The sequence below is a fragment of the Poecilia reticulata genome, chromosome 9, assembly GCF_904066995.2.
Source record: "Poecilia reticulata chromosome 9, P_reticulata-male-v2, whole genome shotgun sequence".
Classification (NCBI taxonomy): domain Eukaryota; kingdom Metazoa; phylum Chordata; class Actinopteri; order Cyprinodontiformes; family Poeciliidae; genus Poecilia; species Poecilia reticulata.
The window spans coordinates 22,358,356-22,379,144 of NC_088838.1; the positions used below are offsets into that span (position 1 = coordinate 22,358,356).

At 41.0% G+C, this 20,789-nt stretch overlaps 1 protein-coding gene across 2 annotated transcripts in view; it reads right to left on the minus strand.

Moving 5' to 3' along the window:
- The window catches only part of ptch1 (patched 1), a 63,759-nt gene that overhangs the window by 7,357 nt on the left and 35,613 nt on the right, over positions 1 to 20,789 (minus strand). For both annotated transcript variants that reach the window (XM_008418343.3, XM_017306869.2), the window contains exons 13-20: positions 18,730 to 18,848; positions 17,550 to 18,186; positions 15,931 to 16,240; positions 14,390 to 14,532; positions 9,347 to 9,530; positions 7,406 to 7,686; positions 4,934 to 5,071; positions 4,257 to 4,399 (exon numbers count right to left, since the gene is read on the minus strand). In XM_008418343.3, the coding sequence (XP_008416565.1) occupies positions 4,257 to 4,399; positions 4,934 to 5,071; positions 7,406 to 7,686; positions 9,347 to 9,530; positions 14,390 to 14,532; positions 15,931 to 16,240; positions 17,550 to 18,186; positions 18,730 to 18,848 (1,955 nt within the window). The remainder of the gene's footprint in view (positions 1 to 4,256; positions 4,400 to 4,933; positions 5,072 to 7,405; positions 7,687 to 9,346; positions 9,531 to 14,389; positions 14,533 to 15,930; positions 16,241 to 17,549; positions 18,187 to 18,729; positions 18,849 to 20,789) is intronic.

A 20,789-nucleotide genomic window follows, 5' to 3' on the forward strand; every position in this document is an offset into this window, starting at 1 on the left:
GCTAGCCTATCTGTGCAATGTTTGACTTTTGAGTGAGGCTGAATCACTTGAGGTTCTGATTTGTTTGTGCGCTACACAGATGATGCTGTAGTGTTCTGCTACAATAGTCTTTGTAGGTTCGACGTGGCTGCTGACTATTAAGTGAAGGTTGCAATGAGATCAGTCCTGCATTTAGTTAATCAGGACTATTTCAATAAAATTTGCATTGCATAGCTATCCAGTTAGGATATTTGCTCTACATTTATCATATGTGGTAGGGTTATATTTTGAATATATTTTAATCAATGGAGAAAGCCACATCATGGCTGTTTGTGTTTTTCATGTCTTGGTTGTATGCACTGCGTTGCCTTTTGTTATAAAAGTAGGGTTACACATTTTTCATGTAGAAATCCCATACTTTTTCTGACTCCTTTTTTCAGATTTCTCAGTCATTTCAAATTATAAGAAACAAACATTCGCTGTAAATTTAAGGTGCATATTTACATATGGCACCATCAAAAAATTTGTAAGGGAGGAAGGAAGGGCAGACAGACTTAAGGACACATGAAAGAAATGTATGTAGAACACAAGAAAGACACAAGGAAGAAAGAGAGAAGAAAAAATAAGAAAACAGAGGAAGAGTGGTCGATACATGCAGTACACTTAGAATGAAAGACAGTAAGGAAAGCCACGAGGCCAGGGGGGGGCCTTGTGATTAACTGGCAACCTATCCAGGATGTAACCCGGCTGTCACCAGTATGAGATGGGCACCAGCCCCCCTAAGAGCCCTGCAAGAAGAAGCGGGTATAGAAAATGGATGGATGGATGAGGCAAGAAAGGAAGGTAGGAGGCAGAAAACAAGAAAAGAACAAATCACACAAGAAAGTAAAGATGAAAGAACACAAATAAGAAAAGAAAGATAGAAGACGGGGTGCAAACACAAGGAAGGAAGAAAGGGCCTGTTAAGGACATAAGAAAGAACTGAAGGAAATAAATAAGAAAGGAATGGAGTAAGGACACAAGGACACAAGGAAAGTTACCAGTATGACAGGACACCACAAAGAAAGGAAGGCCAGAAAGACACAACGAATGGCGGTTTGACAGAAGAAAAGAGGGAAGAAAAAAACAGAGGGAAAAAGAAAAAAGAAAGACATAATGGAAAAAGGAGATAGGAATGATGGACACAGTACAGAATGGAAGGACAGAGGAAAGGAAACATTTACACAGTAGTAAGGTAATGAGGTCCGACATTAGAATACTTTTGATACTATTTCGGACCTGGAAAAAAGAACTCGGATCAGACTCCAGACTGTTAATGACAACATCGGAACCGCATTAAGCCACTTAGCTTGAACATACTGTTTGCAAACCTTTAGCTTGAAGTTAATTGGGAAGGAAAGGTCCAAATGATTAAACATTTGATGTAATTTTTGGCTTATAAAAATGAATAACAGGTGATTAAATTGAATTACATAAAAACAATAAATAAACTGTGTCAAGTAAGGGACTCGCTAATATGATTTATTTTACTGAAACAGGAACCTGGATGGATTAGTTCATTCAAATTCTTGTCCAATTAGTTAACTTATGAGTGTCCTGAGAGCCATGAGGTAGAAAATCTGAGCTGATTTATCATGCCTCGAGTCCACCTACTTTCCCTTCTTTCTGGTGGAGCTCTGACCACACACGTGCATAGGCCTGTCACGATAACAAATTTTGCTGGACGATTGTCTAAAAAATTATAGTTTCAAGACCTTTTGACACTGATTTAATGGAAATAACCAATAATGCATGCGATTTCCTGCCATAGATAGAGGACACTTTATTTTCAAAAGAACACATAACACTGGAAATGATAAACTAAATAAAATAAACAACCAAAAACAAGAAGGATTCTCAGTCTCCATTAACCAAAAACATACTTGAATAAAAACTAAACAACATAAACCCAAAGTGGAAATAAATACTGCATTCAACCAAAAGAGTGCAGATTATGAAGTCTGTATACTATATTGCCCTTCAGTAATCACTAGATTTAAATAGAGAAGATGGGCACATCACACTACCTAATGGAGTAGTTCACACTACACGATTTTTTTGTCCCTATTTTCCCCTTATGACAATCTTAGAACGTTGGCCGATCTAAGATTGTCGCTGGTGATTTTGTAACCGATCATCCTGCAGTGTGATTTAGATCGTAGTGGTCGCTCCGATCTAAATCAGGGGTTTTCCCCGACTGGGAGCTTAACGCTGAATGTGACAGGTAGCTAATCAGAAAGCACGGATTCTCCTCCGCGCTGAGGGGAAATTACGGAGGGGAATCCCAAACAGCTGACACGGTGCAACCCGAAATCCAGGGACATTGGAGATAATATGTAGAAACAACATTAATATATATTCAACATTTCGTGCAAAGAATATAGAAATGACAAGGGGGGGGAGTATTGGAGCCAAATTGCTACCGCAGTTGATAAACCCGGCAAGTTTTCAGCTGTTCTTCGTTAACGTGACATAAATAGGTTATAATGATTTTCATTCAGTCAGGACTTTACGCTGACTCTAGCCATATGCATTGCAGGTAGATTCTAGTAAAGCATTGATTAATGCCTGATATTAAAATTAGTTAACTGGACTTGTAGCCATTATTTTGTGCCCATGTGGCTGGACACCACACGGCACAACAAACCCGATCGAACCGTTATACCTAGGATTTCTTCGGCTAATGTGTGGTTTAGAAAATGGGCCGACAATCGGCCGACAACTCGTGTAATGTGCGCTGGACATTACACTAAGGAAATGAGGGATGGAGGGTCAGTGCAGAGCATCAGAGCTGAGCCTTTTTTAAATCGGTATCATTAACAAAGAAAAAAGGCAGGAAGAGACGATAAAGCCGATAATTAAAATGAGGTCGATAGGTTTAATTATCGTGCGATTAATTGATTTATCATTTATTGCGACAGGCGTACACGTGCACTTTTACTGCTTCAAGGCATCCATGTCTTACTTTTAGTACACATCAAAACCATTCTTGTAAATCAATCTAAAACACCAGCACTGGTAAATGCTATGTCATTGCTCGAATTACATCTACTGTACATATGGATGCATGCAGCCCACATACCGGGCAGTGAGTCCCGCCGGACTGTTTAGAGTGAAAACATTCACAGGGCTGACAGCGAAAGCTAGGGAAACATTTCTTTCAGCGCATGCAGAAAAATACGAGCCGGGCCCTGTTGTTATTGCACCGTCTTGGGGCGCCGCTTTGTTTGCTCTGACAACAGCAGGACCTTTAAATGGAGGCTCCCAGACCGAGGCAGAAGCCAGAGGCGCAGCACACCGCTGGAGGTGAGGAGCGAAGGCCCATTGGCCTCCAGAGTTTGTGTGTTTGGATACGCGTGTGTGTGTGTGTGTGTGTATGCGTGGACGTGCAGGCATGCCATCATTGACCCCAATGATTACAGGGTCAGGGAGCATGGCGGTGTGTGTATGCGTGTGTCTATATGTAGGGACTGCGTGTAACTGTTGGCATGTACATACATGAGCACAGTTTGTGTAATTGCAGATCAGATGGAGTTCATTGCTTCCAGTTCTTAAAGGAACAGGTCAACAAATTTGTACAGTTAAGTGCAAAGAAGAATGCATGCACTGAGCCTATTTGTTTAGAGGAAAATTCCTATAATAGTCCAGAGAGGAACGTACAGAATGCTTAAAACCTGGCGTCCGACAGAGAGACTCAACAGTTGTAGTTTATTTTAATATCCTTCTCTACAGTCATCTCCCTTGCTACCCCAAACAAACAAGCAATAAAAAAACTGAAGCTTCCTTTCGTCTGAAAGTAATAAGAACAGATACATTTGGATGCATGCAGCCCACACACCGGGCAGTGAATCCCGGTATGTGAAAGTCCATCTTTCAATTGTTTCAACACAAGGAAATACTGAATATTGGCTTGGAGAAGGATGGAGATAAAAACATTTTCTGCAATTTTTTTTAGCGGGATCTTCTTTCAACAATAAAGATAAAAAGTTATCTCATGCCAGGAAAAAAAACATATGTTTATAGAAACAGAGCATGCAGTGCAGATATAGGTTGTGTAAAACAAAAAGACCGATGGAGGAAGAGGCAGAAAGAGAAAGGCCTTCATGCATGAGTGGTGGCTCAGGGACATTCCTGCAAAATGCAGGTTTAGACAAGGTCTCAACAGACTGTGGACGCCACACAACTGCCATATGATAACCTTTAAGTGCAATCCAATGACAAAGTCTTTTGGTACTCACCTGACGATAAAGTCGAACTCGGAGCCTGCGAGCATTAAGACACCCAGTAGAGTGGAGAAGGCACCATCCAGCACCGGAGCAAACATGTGCTCTAGTGCCAGCACTGCCCGTTTGTGACGATCCCCAATAGCTGTCAGGAATGCCTAAAATACAGACAAACATACAGTTCAAATCTTTTTCTTTTTTTTTTTGGGGGGGGGGGGGGGGAAGGGGCAAGAGGAGGTAATAATAATAAGAAAAAGAACTGTAAAAAGACATTCCAAGTAAGTAAGAAACATAACATAACATTCTTTGAACAATCATCTCTCATTTAAAGGACCCCAGATTTGAAATAGTCAGTAATCAAACAATTAGTATTAGTGCTTTTACATCTCTTGTGAAAAGAATGACTCAAAACTACAGGTTAGAGTTATGGACAAATTCCTCACCGCAACTCTGTCAAAATAGGTTGACTCAGGCCTGGTGTCAACTTTGACGCAAGTTTTGTCACGCCTCTATGTTAATGAAAGTTGATTTTGGGACTTCGGATGAAGTATGTGGGAGCTTTTAGTCTACTTTTTTGCATCATGCCGTGTTAGTTTGGACATCAATTTTCCCTAAAAACCTAAGTGTCACAAAAAGCAAAACAGAAGCATAGCAGAACTGGTGTTGAAAAGAGTATGCTTTCATTGGCCTACCAGAGCTACATGGACTGTAAACTCCACTCCAATGCCCACCGAGGCGATGAGAATGACCACAGGGACGGCGCTCAGCTTGATTGCCATCAGTCCCATGAAGCCAAAAAGCTCCACAGTCATGAGAGAGAGCACAAGCACCTGAGGATAAAAAAGAGCTTTCTGTCAGACAGGAATGTGGGTTTACTTAAAAAGAGACATTCAACATACGGTTTAGGGGGAAAAAACATGTTCTAATTTTGTCCAAAGTTTCAAAATACATCTCATATGTGCTTAAGTTGCTTACAATAATACATCAATATTTCAAAAATAAAATGAAGAATGGTCAGCTGGATGGTCTGGACACAGTTCAGTTCAGTTTTATACATATCCCAAGGGGAAACTGGTTTGCACGAAGCATCAGAAATACAAGAAAGCAGAACCATCACATTAATTCTCTTATGGACAAACAGAGAAATAACTTATGCCCTACTGCATTAAAGTGCAACGTGCTCCCAAACAGCATTACAATGCAATTTTCCTAAGCAATTTAGCTCTAAATTTGTTTATTTTGTTGTTGTTTTTTTATGACAAAAGCAACATGGGCACAGTTATACTCCTGAAGGGTAAGAAGAAATTTTACTCAACTTACTAAGTCATAAAACTAAAAGTACAATGCATCCGCACTTCAGACACAAGCTGTGTGATTTTACAAACATTTCATGTTGGAGTTCAGTAAATGAACACACTTGAATGTACGCATTGCTGAGAATGTCTACATTTAAGGCTTACTATGAATGATGGATTGGTGGTTGGAGAACACATGGAGAAAATCAAACATCCACACCCACCCAAATCAGGTCTTCTGGGTGGATGACCTTGAAATTAACAGTTGATCTAAACTCTGACTGTACTCAGCAGGCAGCAAGACATCAGAATGTGAGCAAAATGTGTGCAACTCTGTGTGGAGAGTGGATTTTCCCGGGCAAAGCAGGACAGGACAGGAGCTGAGAGTAAATACCATTATCAGCTGACAGGTGTCAGGTTACATGAGACCTAAATCCTTTGAAGAGGCCCAGTGCGGGCAGGGGATGGAGTTCTGTGCACGAGTGTCCACTAGAGGTAATTTTTGTGGCCGTGTCATGGGCTAAGATGCATTTCCATGAAGGAAATCTGCTAACAAGTGGACAAAAATACTAAGAAAACATTACCTCAAGATGAAATTCAGGTCTCATTTTGAATCTTAAGAATGATCAGATTTCTCCTATTTGTTATATAAACTAAAACTATGGTATTAAAAGCTTGGATTCTTTGTCTAAATGCCAGAGGAAATGCAAAATGACAAAATGGAAATACAGAACGAAAATCATATTTGATGATTATTATAATGGCAACATTAAGTCGATTGAATATAATATGTATATGGAGACAATGCAGTGTTAAGCAACTAGCTGTAAGCTTGTAGAGCTAGTTGTTTGTTTCTTGATGCCTCTCTGTAACAAACCTTTTGATGTTGCTAGTAAAGCCTGACAGGTGACCATGAACTCCCCTCCTACCTCGTTTTAATGCCTCGGGTGGCCTAGCAACTGCCTGCTGTAAAGTACAACGCAGCAGAGAGGAGAATAACCAGAGTGATCTCTATGTGTGTTTCTGTGTGAATTAAGTACCTGGACGTTTGTACATTGTACATTGTATAAATGCACCCTATTTTCTTGCCTGTGTCCATGGAAACTTCATGGGTGAGACAATTAGTAAACGACAAGAGCAGAGGATGGGAAAAAAACAGGACAAAGACTACTTTTTATGAGGGTCAGAGTGGAAACTGGCTGCTGAAGAAACTTTTTTTTCAACATTTATTTCAGCATTGATGTCTGGGAGTGTCAGACTAGACTAAACACAGTAGCCCAACAAAACATCACAAGATAAACACTGGTGAGGGGCCCATGATATCGCACAGCATCCCTTCTTTTTGAAACTTTATCATCATACTCTCAAAGCAGTTTTATTTTCAAAATCTGTTCTTTTGTTTTTTCACTTATCGAAAAAAAACAACAAACAAACAAAAAAAAAAACGGATGCATTCATTACTGTGCACCGGGAAATTGGAAGATTTTCAGCTTAATTGATCCTTCTTGACTGGCCATTGTCTAAGTGATGACAAGCTGTTGTAACACCAATAATGGTCTTCAATGTGGAAGTCATTAGTCAGAGTACAGGACTCAGATTCCAATTCTCAGAGTCTGTTAAGTGTTAAAAAATGAAGTCAGAGAAAGCACAGCAATGTAGGAGGCTATTAAAAAAAGGAAATAGAATTTTCTGCATGTTAAGACAATTTGCAACTCATTTAGACAATGTTGTTTTAACAAAACTGCCTGCACTAGTTGCAATAAGTGCCAATATAAAATGCTAAACAGATTATAAAAGATAACAAAAGCACTTTTTTCTTTAAGACTTGATTTTTTAAAATAAAAAAAAAAAATTTTTATTAACACTTACTATGATGCCAGCGGTCCACGGGTTGAGCAGAAACAGGGCACAGACTAGAAAGGTGCAGGCAAGCACAACACTGATGGAAAGGAGAAGCCAGTGCCGCAGGCTGACGTACTGCTCCCAGAAGAGGAAGGGGTAACCGTTGGGGTAGGAGGGCAGGTCTTGTCGGCTGTAGTTGTTGCAGATTGCTCGCACGCTCTCGATGGCCTCCACAAACTGCGGGGTCTCTCGGAGCCCGTTGAGGTAGAAGGGGAACTGTGCGTATTCGATGGGCTCGGCAGCAGGAACTGAACGGAGAAGAAGTGAGAGGAAGATTCATTTACTTTCTATGGATATGCACCGATCTTGGTTTTAATTTGGTTATAACAACATGGATAAATTTTAACTGAGGAACCGAGTGCTGCTGGGTGGTAAGGGGAAATATCAGCTAAAACAACAATGGCAAGAATAACCTTTGCAGATAATACAAATCTGTCCTGTTTAGGCTCTGGTAACTATTTAATAAATCCACAGTGATAATTTAAGACAGTTCATCTACACCACGTCGTGGTCTATCTATCCTAAATTCAACTTCATTCAAGGAGTAGTTACATCTGTGGGTGAGTGTGTTTGTGCTTATGTGGAGGTGGGGTGTAGAGGTGCATTAAACAGAGCTCCATTGACTCGAACCTGGCCAGACTGAAGCCAAGTCTGCCTAATGAGGGCCTATCAGTTCCAGACACAGCAGACTGTCAGAACTAAGGCTGATTCACAGCAATTACAATGTCAGGATCATTGCCATTACCACACCCTAAACACAGCACCACCACATAAAGAATAATATAAATGCACAAACACGTATATCCTGCCTGTCACTCAGCAATGAAGTAATACTTGCTGAAAAACAGTTTTTAATTCAGATTCATGCTGTTATGCCTTTTCTGCACATGGCAGTTTTAAAGGATTTATTTAAAGGATTACTCATCAGCTGCATGGTTATATACAGTCGCTTTTAATAGTATTGATACATCCGTTCTACATTTTGTCATGTTATAACTACAAAACTAAATTTTTTTGTTTAAACTGTAAAATGGAAGGAAAGCAATACACTGGTTTTCCATTTTTTCCAGGGGAAATTTTTTCAAAAACAGACATCCATTATCCCTGAGGTGGCACAAATTATTAGCAGCATCAAGGGGTGGGAACAAGATTAGGATGATGAGAAGAAGGGTGAAGCTAAATGCATAGCAATCCTGGAAGAAAACCTGAGCAGAAGTCACGTGTTCCAGCAGTAAAACACTAAACATATAGCCAGAGCTACAACGGCATGGTTTAGACTGTGGAATAACCCAGTCAAAGTCCAAAACTAAACCCAACTGAGAGTCTGGGTCAAATCCTGAAATTGTAATTGCAGCAAGAAATTCAAAACACTTAGCAGCGTAAATCTACACTGGTGGATCACACCGTAAAGAACCTAATCCAATAACATTATCCCAGTCCCAAACTTCCTACAAGTTCTCCAGTCATTCATCCCATCCGAACTCAGGTTCTCCTAAACTCAAATAAGAGCAGACTGTAGTTTTATGTGATTTGCAGTCTGTTTGTGGTAAAGAAATGAGAGCAGGTTGTGTGGCATGATGAGGGTCACTGAGTTTTAATAAAGTGTGTGGGAGTGTGCTTGCAAGAGCCCCAGGGTAGCCAGGATTATACCACTGAACCACAGGCACAACACTGAGTTGTGTCCCAGCTCTCAGCTTTGCAACCTGAGCTCATGCAAGTGCACACTCTGCTCTGGTCCAGCAAAATCTATTACCTCATTTTGAGCTTAGAAACGGACACAAAGCAATAAGTCAGACCACAAGAGGTAAACACAACTCGGAGCGTGGTGGCCTCAGCACGGTACCAGCAAACGCTAGTGTTGAGACACCGCTACATTGCACCGCAAGGCCGTCCTGTGTGTTGACTTACTGCTGAGACGTGTCTCGGGCATGGAGTCAGTCCGGTCGTGGAGCCACTCAGGAGGGTGCGGACGGATGTTGGCTTGTGAGGCGGCATAAGCGACGGGATCGTTGCTGACCCAGGCGGTTAGGTAGATGTAAAAAGCCCCAGGATTGATGATCCCATCTGCATCCACGAGTCTCTGTCGAGTCAGCTACAAAAACCCACAGAAAGGGATGGATTAATGACAGCAACCATTGATAATACACACTGCTGGTCTGCTGAAAGGCCTTTCATTAAAACGTACATGCACTTGAAGGTTATTTTCATTTACGTTAGGCTGAAAACTGTAGTCTGAACTGGAGTAATTAGCCTTTAGAAATAATAAGAAAAAAAAGATTTTAACATTTAGTAAAGATTGTGGTGCTGCAGCTGTTTTTTGCCACGATTCTGTGGAAATCAACCATGTTTTACCATAACATTCTACAGGTGAGCAAACCGCAGAAATGTTTCCTTTTACACATGGATGAGTGCAAGAGAACGAAACTCCATTCAAAAACAGGAGGCAAATATTAGCCCCGCTCTCTCTCCATTTCCAACCAAAGAAAAATCAACAAGTCAAACACTGGTTACCTTCTCTGGAAATTCCAGTATTTCTGATCACAGCTTCCCAGAATTATCATGCCACATTAAAACATGGAAAATGTTGAATCAGCCTCTCCCTTTATATACAGCAGATACTGGCTGGTCTACCTCAGGCCATATGTCCTGACCACTCTGAATAAACGTCTAAAAGTAACTTTGGAGCACTCTCATACCAAGAGCTTCGGGCTGCTAAGGAAGAATTAACACTGAGTCTTTATAGACATAAAATGTGGAAGGACTTTTGCAGTTATTGGTGAAAAGAAAATTAGGTGTCAATTTTACTGCAAACAGTTTTACACGACTTGTCACGGTTATTCCTTCAAACACCGCTCAGATTTTATGTCTCTGTCTTGAGTGTTTCTTTGTAAACTGATAAATGTATTTAAGAAAATAATGGCTGTCATGTATACAAGCCCCCAACATATGTAAGTGAGTAAGTAAAAACTTTACTTGTATAGCACCTTTTGATATTTAATGATCACAAAGTGTTTTACAAGACTTGTTAAACAAAAACAGATTCAAAAAGATAGGTTTTTAAATGGCTTTTAAAGAAAGCCACAGTCTGCTTAACTCAGCGCCCAAGGAAAGGAGTTCCAGAGTATTGGAGCCACTGACAAAAAGGCTCTGTCTCCCTTTATTTTCAGTTTAGTACTATTAGTAGGCACCGATCTCAGGGAACTGGGGATGTACAGGTGCAGCAGTGCTCTACAATAACCTGGTGTCTGCCGGTGAAGAGCTCTCCATGCTAAAACAAGAATCTTAAAATGTGCTCTAAAGTAAACTGGGAGCCAGTGCAGTTGCATTCGCAGAAAAATAAAAAATGAGGCTTTGGATGATGTGTGGATGTTAGAATAAAATACTGCTGGCTCCAAGTAGTTGTAGCTTGGACTGCCTGGGCTATATTTGAAACATCTACTTCTTTTTTAAATCAGCATAACTTGATACTAACAGTCCTTATACCAAAGCTTTAAAAAGTGCTTTTAAAAAACAGCACATGAAATTTCTTCTATTTTTCAAATGTATTTATTTTTCTTGCTTTGCAAAACAATGAAACTTAAAAGTTTATACTCTGAATAATTGCTCTGTCTGCAGAACATCTGAATTGAACAAATAAAACTAATCCTTAAAATTCGTCATGCAAAATTGCGACTCTAAGCTTCTCTAAGGGGAGAGTCAGACAACCTGGCATTCATCCATTATGAACCAGAAGCACAAACTGTTTGTTTATTTAGGTTTTTTTTTAAATTATTTTGTGATGGCTTCAACTGTTATTTCATTTAAACAGCTGTATCCAGTACATGAATAACTCTGTCACTTAAGGTTGCTAATTTAGCCCTCATATGGGGAAGCAAAGGAGCGTGGCCTAGCATCGCTACCTCCTGAGAGGTAAAACCATTACTGTACAGTTCCGCCACTCTGCCTTCTAGGAACCATAAATCTATCTTTCACAGAGGCTGGGAGAGCTTTCAGGGGTCGAGTTGGACTCACCGGGTTACGTATATGAAGAAAGGATTTGGATTTTTTTCTTTTCTCCTCACATTTCGTGGTGGTGGTGGTGGAGGGGGTTAGCGAGAGAAAAATTGCTTGAGTTAGCGTAACAATAAAAAAAATTGGCTGGAGTCCCTGGGCGCGTCTGTGTGCAGTTAACCTGGTTGTTAACACTGAAGGAAATGCCACCCAGCAAATGGAGTAGAGCTATAAAAATAACACAACATCTGTACAAATGTTGCTCACACTTGGTTCTCCTGACCCCTATGGGTACCCAGAATGCCTGGCGCCACAGATTCAATCGGCCCTAAAATGAAAAGAGCTCTTGATAGTGTTAGCCCTGTCTTTTCTTCAGACTTTCAGTCTTTTCACCTCCTCCTTTGTCTGCGTGCTCTCCCCTCGTCTGGATTCACTCCGCGAAATGTCTCCTTTCTGTCACATTGCTTTCAAACCAAGCACACCAGGACTGAATAATCACCAGGAAAAAAGATAAATTGGAGGACAGAGATAAAAAGTTCTTCTGCAAAGGACTGTAAAATGGCATATAAAAATGAAATAGTTGGTGAAGATCTGCTCCTCTGTTTCAGACAGGAAAAAACAAAACAAAATTACTGCAATATGATAACACAGAACTGGCCCAGATAAACAAGTGTTTCATCCCGTCTCAAAGCAGGAGTACACTGGAAAGTAGCACAGAGGGCAGAGGTTTGTGAAGGTAATCCTGAGAGAGGGAGCAGGAGTGAAAGCTGAAATCCAGTGGATCTGGATTGAATTTAACAGCGGAATAGGCAACAATTGCATGTCTTCAAGCTGTCACGGGAAGTGCAGGCAACTTAATTCCCTCACAGGGAGAGGAAGTGATGTCACAAGGTTGCACACCAGAGCTGCTTTCGCTTTCTGTGAGCTAGAAGAAGTAAATCCACCACAATCTAAACACAACAAGACCATTCTCAAAGCAACGCTCTTTAGAGTGGATGTTGTTACTGAACATGAGTAAGGAGTTTAGAAATAAAAGCAGAGGAACCACAAGAGTTCAAGAAGTGACTTCAAAGGAAAGTATATTTTCTACAACATGCTGAGAAAAGACAGCAGTTCGTTTAGGCTGCAAGAGAACAAGAGAGAGCACGACTATGAGCAAATAACAGGAAGATGCTCTCTTCTTTATCCTTTTTGGGGGCCCCGTCTTCTGTCATGGGATATGCTGGATGTGAAAATATTTGCATGTGGAAATATTTGCACTCTGTTGGAAAGTCCTGAGTTAAGGTAAGGGTACTGACATCACTATAGGCAATGCACATGGGAGACAGCTGCTTTACAGTTAGCAAAAATAGTCACTAATATACGATGAAACATTTTTAACACTTGCACTTACAGTACTACTCTCTCCAGTCCGACTGCCTGTCAGAAAAATTTTTCTGAATTTTGTTGAGTCCAGTTAATAGTATTAGCTATTAACTGGACAATAGTGATTTTAACAATAAAAAATCATTATTGTTAACATTTTTCTCCAAAATTCAAAGATGTGAAAGTTACCACAGAATTCTGATTGCTGTATTTTTACACAGGATGCTGCAGTGTTTATTAGACTCGACAAAAATGAGCTCAGTGTTGAAAAGAAAATGGATTGTTTTGTGTCTGAGGTTCGCAGGAGTCTTGGCCAAGAATTTTGTTTTTATATTTCTTCAGGTCCTTATCTCTGTTTTCACTCTTCTTGCCAAAGAACGCAGCAATGAATCTACATCTCCTTTGTTTTGATAAAGTGGTTAAAAAAACCTGCTTTAAATTAAAAACACATACAACCCTCCGTTGTCTTGTTAAAGTTACGCAAATTTCCTCAGCTCCAAAAACTTCAATCTTTCCCCTTATTTCCTCCCACCCGCCCCACACTCTCTCTCTCTCTCATTATCAACACATTGGTATCTTTCTGTTGACATATACGAGACTTGATTTCCTTTCTAGACCTCCATCTGAGATCTAAGCTGCTCACTGGGTTGACTTGAGTCCCAGTTAGATAACAACATCTCTCACAATGCCAGACTGGAGACAAGGCTGCTTCCACAACTGAACTGGAAATTGTCGAATGATAACATCGTTTGTTTCATACTTTTCTAACAGCTTTCGAGTCAAGGTGAGGTGCAGATCTCAACCAAGTGCTGTGTAAGCAGGACCTCTCAAAAACAGAGTAATGGCCTTATCGTTGCTCTGCCAGCACTAATAATGAAATGCAGTGGGTGCTAAACTCAGACCACCAGACAGCAGAACGCAGCCTCTCTGTCCAACTGGTGTGCTAAGCTTTGAAAACAGAGGGAGCTAATAACACACAAGGGGGGGGGGGGGCTCACTGTTCACCGATCTCACACATGGAGGAACTGAGGAATGATTCAAATGCAGAGTTATTTTTCAGAGGCAAACCAATGCTTCAGCGAATGAACGGACAAACTCTTACAGTGAGTCGAGTCTCTTTGGAAACTATTTACATAAATCATATAATAAACTGATATTTAGGTTAGATACTCAGCTCAACAATATCAGCTGAATCCAAGGTTGAAGTTTGCATACTCCAAAAAATCTTTTTTTTTTTTTATAGCTGCAGATATAATGGTCCACAAGAGAATATTGGCTCCCAATAATCTGTTCCCGTCACTCTCCGTAAGCTTTTGCATCACTCCTTTGTATATCTGTTGTTAGCATGAAAGGAGCTCAGAGCCCATCCAAATGATTACAGTTTCATCTCAATAAATTACAATTTCATTCAGAAGTTAATTTATTTGAACAGTTAAGTAAAACATAAAATAAATAAAGGCGTTCCTATTGAATAGGATAATCACATTTTTGCAGAGAATATTGACATTGCGCCCCATGGCGCAAGTTTCTCTCGCTTGGTCAAGTGACTGGACAGGTCAAGTGACTGGACAGGAAAGGTTTAAATCCGCCACATACCTGGCTGAAGTTGATGGGTTTGTCCCTGCGTCCTGTCTGCACCAACAGTTTGTAAGCCAGGACGCCGTCATCAGAGCCGTTCTTGTAGCTGCTGACGGTGATGCGGCCGGCCTCCCAGTCTTTGTCAAATGCCTGCTGGAGTCCTGTCGGGGAAACCGAGTCGAGACAGATTGGTTAGATTAGGATGCTTAAAAGGTTACATGCTCTGTTATCTCCAGCCTTCCTCTATATGACAATTACAAAGCACAAGTTCACAGGAAAACGGAACACGCAATAACCCGACGCGGTAAAACAGAACATGACACAACTCTGCAAGTTAACCTTAACCTCCATAACAAGCGTCATTGATTTCATATAACTCCATTTCCAACCACAAAGCGAGACTTCAAAAGCCTGAAATCTGCTGGCTTTAATTCATGGTGATCGTTAGGGGATATATCAGTAACATATGCCTCCTTTTCTATACTTCTCCACTAATCCATATGTGTATCACTCCCCTCCTGTCTACTCTTCCCCCTCAAGGCCCATGCTGTGGTCCGTCTGTGGGAGATGTTGTTTTGGGTCTCTTTCCTTGGCCTGTCTGGCTCCAATTTGTCCCACCATTGCGGAGAGGAATATCAGACACGGCTCTCCCTTTCTCAGCACCCCCCACACACACTCTGTGTGGTTCTTCAGCCGGTTCATATACAGACTCCCACAAGATGCCACCGCATATTTTTTTTTTCATAAGATTACATGCTCGAGTATTTCTCGTCTCAATGCTGTATCGACTCCAAATTAAAACTCAAGTAAATATATTCCACACTAGGGTTCTTAGGCATTTTTCATTCTATATTTCCATGCAATTTAAGCTCCACCTTTCTGGGGTTGTTTGTCTTTTTTTTTAACCAATTTATAAAGAATTTGTATAAAAGCAAAAAAGTTTACATTGAGTTTGTGGTAGATTTTTCTACATTGACCTGAATTCAAGTATAGAACATGGAAAAACAACAAACTAAGCAAAATGGAGCGATGTTCAAAGGGATGGATCCGACTAACAGACAAGAACATAAATAATAAGGTTTGGAAACCTGGAAAATAAACTGAAATTTAAACCTTTTTATAATTTCTCAAGAACCTTGATTTCACTTTTAACTTTTAACATCAACTTTTCAAGTTGATGGTAAATCTTTTGCTTTTCAATTCCTAAAGCCCAGAATAAAAATATTGTCTTTAACATCTTCTCCATCAGCCTCCCTTATGGGATTTTAATCAGCCACTATCAGCATAAAGTTTGAAATGCTTCCTGCTTTTGAACCCCAGCCTAACATCTTGTTTGCTGTGGATTCATGTCAAACAAAGGCAAAAATGATTATCTCAAAACTTTTTCCGCAAGAAACTAAATCACTGCCATTCCTCGCTCTGCTATTCTCAAGAAGTGAACAAAAGTTTTGGTAACACAGCAGTCGTGAATCAAATTTTGAGTTAACTGAAACTGACACAGAGAGCAGTCGGCTTAACATCTGGCCGGAGTCCTGATTAGAAACCGGGCTTAATTTCACCTTGCAGCCAGTCCCTGAAGTAGTGGAGCCACATGCGGGGAAGCTGGCCGTTGTCCTCCTTCAACACGTAGCGAACGGTGTGGAACCTCTGGTGGAGCTGGTGCAAGAGCGGTTGGCTCTGGGCGTACTCGGCCCGCTGCGTCACCACGTACATGTTGTAGAACGAGAAGAACTTGAACTGAGCGCCAATGAAGTCGTACTCGCTGGTCTCTCTGGGCACGATGTCCGTCAGTTCCAGGCCGTCACGCACCTGGGTGGTCCCATATAGACTGATTCCCAGCAGGCCCAGGAATAGCATAATCACGACCACCTGGAATCAGACGGATGGACACAAGGATGGATTGATCGAATGGCTGCATCTTGTGTCTTACGAGTCAAAGGAGGAGCAGAAATATCAAAGGTTGATGCTTGATCTTAAAAGTGTCTAAAACCTGGGTCTTAATCAACAACTTTTTGGTCATAGCAAACCAAAATATACTTCTTTGTAAAACTATCCACATTCTGCCATGTTAGAATGACATCCATCAAAGTATTTTACAGATATACTACACAATAGATCCGCAATAGATCTATAAGCCAGAGGAAGAACTAAAAAGATGCTTGGTTCTCACATAATATTCAGCACATTTGCATTCAGCCCCCGTTATTCTGATAAAGCACCTTCAAAAGTTAACCAGTCCACCAGAGTGTAATGTCATAAAATATTGTAAAGACCAACAAACACAGCTGACAGGCCATGGCATAGCGGAAAAAAAAAGAAAGAAAAAAAACTTTGTAGGGAACATACAGAAACATTTGGAGGAAGGTTCTATTGGTCTACATACATGGCAGAAAACTAACACTAAACAACATCCTGAATACAACATCCCAACTGTGGACATGGTGGTGGCAGCATCATCCTCGGGGAAGCTTTTCAGTCAAAAAAAAAAAAAAGATCCCAACAAACTCCAGCCCAAAAGCTGATTGAAAATCTGTGCCAAGAAGTGAAAGCCAGTGTTCACAGGACCTCTGAGACCCATCGGCTCAGCTTGAATTGTTTTTGCAAAGAACAGGTTGTAATTGCAGTACGGACTGAATGCAAACGCATATCACAATTTTGGCATTTTTATTTGTCAAACATTCTGAAAATGATGTACCCGTATACTTCTTCTTCACATAGACATATTATTTTTTGTTGACCAATCACATAAAATCCCTCCACAATGTGTGCGTGAATACTTCTGCAGTTAGCATAGCATGTTGTGAAACACTTCGTCAAGTAAAGGCCACAAGATGTACTTCAGCTGAGAAGAGTGGCCACCCAGACTGAGGTCAGAGTGTGCTGAGTGTGTATGACTCACAAAGGACATGACCACAACCTCCACCCCAGATTTCATCCTGCTCAAATTCACTCTGACTAACCCTCCCATTCAAATTAGCACCCTAGTGACTCAGTGAAAAAAGAAAAACACACACACACACACACACACACACACACACACACACACACACACACACACACACACACACACACACACACACACACACACACACACACACACACACATTAATTCTCTCTATTTAAATTTTCTAAAAAACAAACAAACAAACAAACATATGTATTATGCAGCTAAACTGACCTTGGTGGTGGGTCGCAGAAGGAACGGCGCATAGTGCTTCTCAGCAAAAGAGGCCAAGGTCCAACGGGAGCAGGAGGGCTCGAGGCAGTGCAGACCCATTGAGGCCTCTCCGATCTGAGACAGCAGGTCCCGCGTGGAGCTGTTGTTCTCTGGGCTCTGGCTGGTCGTAGAGGCTGAGTCACCCTGAGGAATGGTGCAGGCGCCGGATGTGGGCACCGGGCAGTGATGAGCGAAGGCGGCAGAGCCTGAGGAGCCCCCATTACCTCTGCTCCCACCGAGGTTGCTGCCTCGGCTGTTCATGCTGCTTCTGCTGACGTTGTTGTTGTTGTTGTAGTAGTCGCCGCTGTGGCTGCCCCTCGTCTGAACCGGGTTGATCGGCTGCACCGAGATCTGCGACCGGGGCTCGGCCGTGGTGTAGAAGGCCTGCGTGCGGGGGTCGTATTCTGTCCTGAGCTGCACCGTGGACTGCATGGTGATCTGGGTTTGCTGGGCGAAGCTGTGGCTGCTGTAGCTCGGTGGAGGCGTGTGATAAGACGGAGGAGACGTGCGATACGACGGTGGAGGGCTGTAGTGTCCCGCGTCTGCTCCGTCCAAGTACGCCTGAGGCTCGATTTGAATCACTCGATTGGCACATGGGCTGCGGAGGCAGACAGAGAAGCAGAAAAACAAAAATGAAGCCATGAACAGCTGTGAGATAAAAAAAAAAAATATATATATATATATATATATATATATAAAACACACTGCTAGAACCTTCAGTTTTGTAAAATAGAGCACAGCGTTACATCTGTTAGAAATATTGTTCAGCCTATTGGCATTTTGGACCTTCCTCTGCCAACAGCATGAAATATAGCGGTAACAATGGAATTTAATAGCACAAGTACACATCTGCACTAAGGCAGCGCCAACAAGCATGCCCAGGCTGGCAGGAAGACCGGTAGAGTCTAATAAAGACAGTGACAGATAAAACACACAGCGAAACAACCAAGCAGCCAGACAGACAGACAACTTTAGCTCTAATTAGGTTCTGATTCAGACGGATTATTGTAATGGATAACTGGGAGATAATGATGTCCTGAAGCTATTTCTAAGAAGATAAAAGCACGGAGAAAAGAAAAAAAAAATCATGAAAGGAAATAACTGGAAAGCAATCACTCAGAAACGAAAGAACTGATCTCACCTGTAGAAGCAGCAGAAGATGTCAAAGCGCCTTTCTTCTCGTCTGTAGAGATCCATGCTGAGGATGGCGGGAAAGATGAGCAGCACCATGGCGAAGTTAAACACCACCACCACCGCGGCCTGCAAGACAGAGAAGGGGCAATTTTATTCCAAAAGAGCTGGTAGAGTAACAGAGATACACAATCAATTGCAAAAATACAAAGGTTTGAAAAAGTATTCTTTTTCTTTAAACCTTTAAACATTTGTATTTGCACTTATTTACTCTAGAACTGCTAAATAAAAAGAAAGGGGGATCAAATGCCTTCAGAAACCCCTTATGAACAGAGATGCTCACAAGTGGATTTCAAAGTCAGTTCTCAAGAGTTTCAAGACTGAAGTAGATATTTTCTAATCTACTGCTAACCATTCAGTCTGCCTCTATCACTGTATCCTTGTAAGTTCTGAGGTTAATTCCTGTACTGTTTTGTCACATGAGCATTTGACAGTTATCTTTTTGTCAGGTAACCTTTTATTCAACACGCAAAAAAATTTAACAAGTTCCATAATCAACTTACAAACACGTTGTCTTACCACACTTAACCCAAATCATAACTGAAAGATAGAATTGAGCGAATCAGAGCTCCAAAGAAGCTATTAAATGCTTTTATAGAGAGCTGGGAACATACAATTTTCTACATTAATTATAAAATTTATTAATTATTTAATTGACTAAGATTAACAGAGCAATGTTGTGCTTTTTCCAGGCACATAGTGGCATTTTACAGCATAACCAAAGAGTAAAGGACTCCTCAAACATGAAACATGATTTTCTAAATACTATAAATATGCGTTTATGTTCAAAGAACAATAATAGAAATCGACAAACACCTATGGTTTCTATTTTATCTTTGCAACGATGTAGTTAATACATATCCAAGTTTGAGTTTATGAAATGTCAGTGAGAGTTACATGCAGGCAAACATTGTAAGAAAGCCTGTTAGAGGCTGTAGGGGAGATTTGATACTCCAACCAAGGATCGCCTTTCAGCAAGACAATACTAAATATGCAACCAGAGCTACACTCGAATGGTGTAGAATAAAGTTTATTCATGTTAAAATAGCCATGTCAAAGTTCTAGAGTGCTTAAAAATTTGAGTTTTATTTATATTCTTTCTTCTTGACAATTATGGCAAACTTTGTGTTGGTCTATTATGTAAAAACGTTTGTGAAGCACATAGAGATCTGTGGTTTTACAAGATAAAGTGTGAAAAAGGGATGCAAATACTTTAGCAAAACACAAAGTATTTATTCCAAAGAATCCAACTTTTACAATCCATGACATGAAGTCCAAAACTGTAAAAACAACTATGAAGATGAATGGCCAGCAAAGAATAAAAAAAGACCGGCATGGCTTTCAAACAGATAAAAATAAAATTTGCAAACGTAAAAGGAAAAAACTGCCTTTCAACACATTTTTAGTCTCTTTCAAGACTGAAACAGAGACTGTGCAGGGAGAAACAAAAAGTGGGGGAAAAAGGCAAGGCATGTGTGTATGTGTAAAAGAAGCCAGTACAATGTTGTGGTTAAGTATTTGAAGGTGGTGCACTGGAGCAGAGGCTGGGGGTTGGGTCCCTGCCCAGAACACAATCTGGATATTGCGTAGTTGCCAGACCACTACACACACACACAAACACATGCGCACAAACGCACACAATCGCATGTGTGTGCCAGACCACCCAAGAAGCCAGAGGCCCGCAGGCTCTGAGGTGATGAGCAGGCACTGCGGCTGCACAGACAACGCTCACACAAAAATGCACATAAACACACACATATCTTGAGCAGCGAAACTGTACGGCCTCCCACTTACACCACACCTTAACACCAACCAGACACACACATTAAAACACACTTTCTTACTGGGTCAATGGGAGTGAAACCATGTCATAGCTTTTGTTGTGGATTTTAATCGATCCTGAAGGGAGGAAGTGAAGTAAAGAGAGGATAGGTGATAAATCAATCAACCAAAGGAAGCACTTAATGCTGATAAAGAGGCACGGGTAGAGAAAAAAAAAACATCTTTGCC